Source organism: Engraulis encrasicolus, chromosome 5 (assembly GCF_034702125.1).
Source record: "Engraulis encrasicolus isolate BLACKSEA-1 chromosome 5, IST_EnEncr_1.0, whole genome shotgun sequence".
Taxonomy (NCBI): Eukaryota; Metazoa; Chordata; class Actinopteri; order Clupeiformes; family Engraulidae; genus Engraulis; species Engraulis encrasicolus.
In genome coordinates, this window is record NC_085861.1 from 2,982,329 (window position 1) to 2,984,795 (window position 2,467).

At 42.8% G+C, this 2,467-nt stretch overlaps 1 protein-coding gene across 1 annotated transcript in view; it reads left to right on the plus strand.

Annotated features, from left to right (window-relative positions):
• Positions 1 to 2,467, plus strand: part of capn7 (calpain 7) — a 58,737-nt gene continuing 56,270 nt past the window's right edge. Inside the window, exons 1-2 of the mRNA XM_063198515.1 lie at positions 1 to 490; positions 638 to 746. Of these exons, the coding sequence (XP_063054585.1) occupies positions 389 to 490; positions 638 to 746 (211 nt within the window). The 5' untranslated portion in view covers positions 1 to 388. The remainder of the gene's footprint in view (positions 491 to 637; positions 747 to 2,467) is intronic.

Consider the following 2,467-nt stretch of genomic DNA (forward strand, 5'->3'; position numbering starts at 1 on the left):
TCGGAGCGAAGTAGCCACCACCTATCCTAGCTTGTTTTAGATATATCGTTCCGTTTTTAAAAATGTACCGAAGTTACTAACACGAATTTGAACATTTACGATACGAGCATCGTGTTAATTATTAAAGAGTGTATCTGTTTTCATTTACGCTGTCAGCATTACCTAGCTATGTGGTTTATGATCATCTCTGTCAACTTCAACCTGCCAGCCAGCGAGCCCGTTTCATTTCAACGCTACTGTTAGCAAACCAGCTAACTGTCAAGCTACGCAACGTCAACACACTATTAGCGTTTGTTTGTAAATACCCCTAGTGTTGCAGTCGATCTTTATAAATGACAGGGGGGCCGTGATACACTTCGCATGAAGGAGGGATTTGTTTTGACGAAGAATGGATTGCACAGCGCTGGAACTTGATGCAGTGAAATTCGCCAAATCCGCTGTCTTGTTCGACCAAAAAGGAAAGTACAATGAAGCGGTGTTCTATTACAAGGTATGTCAGACCATTCAGACCGAAATGTAATGGTATGGACTTGTTTTAGTAAGTTGTGTTGTTGTGAGTCGTGGTAGGCTACTGTAAAGTAGTGTTGTGTCAGTGTACCGTGGTTTGCCATTGTCAACACACGCCTGTCATTTCCAGGAAGCGGCTCAGGCACTCATCTACGCTGGCATGGCAGGATCTAAACTGGAAAGCATACAGGATAAGGTGAACGAATATCTGGACCGCGTGCAGGCCCTCCACAATGCAGGTCAGTCAAACCTTGTCAGTGTGGTGCTGTACAGTAGTTCTACAACACCCAGCAGCCCTGAATACGTGGCTTGTGTGTTATCGATTGTTCTTGTGTCAGCCGCTGTGACGCCACAAATTCTCAATAGCTTCTTCGATATCGTATGAGTGTGCAGTAAAGGTGAGAGGGGAAAGTGAAGGGGGCACCTCCCTCCTGTAAGTCAAACTTTCCATGACTGGCCGATCTGCTTCCAGTAGTCCTAGGCCTCAGTTAGTTACTGTTGTACTGTGAGAGTGGGTGTGACTGGCTGACAGGTCACTTGGGGACTGTTGGCCACAGTGTGAATAGAGGCGTGCCCACGAACAGCACTTTTCACATCTAGAACTAGCCCTTGGCCAAGTATTGAGGAACTGTGTCGTGAAATGCTACTCATCGGCATCTGTCGCACTTCCCCTCAAAAAGCTGCTTGGTCCATGTAAAGTAAAGTAAAGGCCTCATGAAGGACTTGCAGGTAACAACTATGCTAAAACCATCATGAACTGTAAAAACAGAGTAGATTGTAAACTCACCTGTTAGGATGAACCATTTTTGGCACCACAGTCTTCAAACGTTTTTATTATCATGGTTTGGAAATACCGCAGTAAGCCCACATTTCACACCTATTCATAATCGTCCTTTATGAGTGAAGAACTGTGAAATCGATGTTGGCTGTTATTTAGGCCTACAAGGTTTGTTGGTGTTTGTGTTGCTATTGCATGTCATACAAACCCTGGTTTAATAGATACATAATTGAAAGTTTCCAGCAGTCTGTCCAAAAAATTCCAAAGTTAAGGTGTAAAGTAGTAGTAGTAGTAGTAGCCTTTATTCGTCCCAGTATGGGCAATTGTTTTGCAGCGGGAGTAATTTTCTAAAATACATTCGGCCTTCCTTATTACCTGTTCCTCGTACAGCGCAGTCATGCTTTTCTGTTGAACACCAGTAATATTGCTACAAACCTTAATAATCTTTGATATGGCATTCTTGCTCTTAACATTAAGGAAGGCATACCAACAGATCGCAGAGAATGTAAGAATTGATTCTATAAAAGACCTATAAAGCAGCTGGTCTTACTATACTGCTACACTCTTTGGATAACATATCCTGGATGATTGGGGTCTTCACAGACAGTCTGTCCTAAAATATTATGGAACTTCATCTGCCACTCTGCACTAGCCCTACTTGGAATATAGCACTTATTGTTTTGTATATTCCCTGTGCACTTTTTTTAAATCTATCTTTTAAGTGCTATATGCTATGATTTTGTCCTCGATTATAAGTCGCTTAGAAGCGTCTGCCAAATGTAATGTGTTGTAATGATGATCTTTATGAGTCATCACAGTCCACAGTCTGTCTCAAAGTATTGTATTATTTTACTTAGCTGATGCTTTTGCTTTATGCAAAGCGACTTACAGTTATTTACAGTACAGGGTATTGGTTACAGCAGAGATACTCTAGACAGAGATAAGTCATTCCAGTTCATTTCTGGTATCCACTTTCTGTCGGGTGAACGCCCCTTTAGGAGACCTTCGGTTAGGAGACCTTCGGAGTCCTCAGGTTGAGAATAAATGGAGTACCCATAGCACTGTAGATGGCGGTAGCGTACTTCTCGTGCAAACACCTCAAAAATAGAAGAAGAAGGAGGGGACAACGCCCCCTTAGGAGACCCAACTTGAGCACACACTTTTGCATTTGGGTGGGCGGGT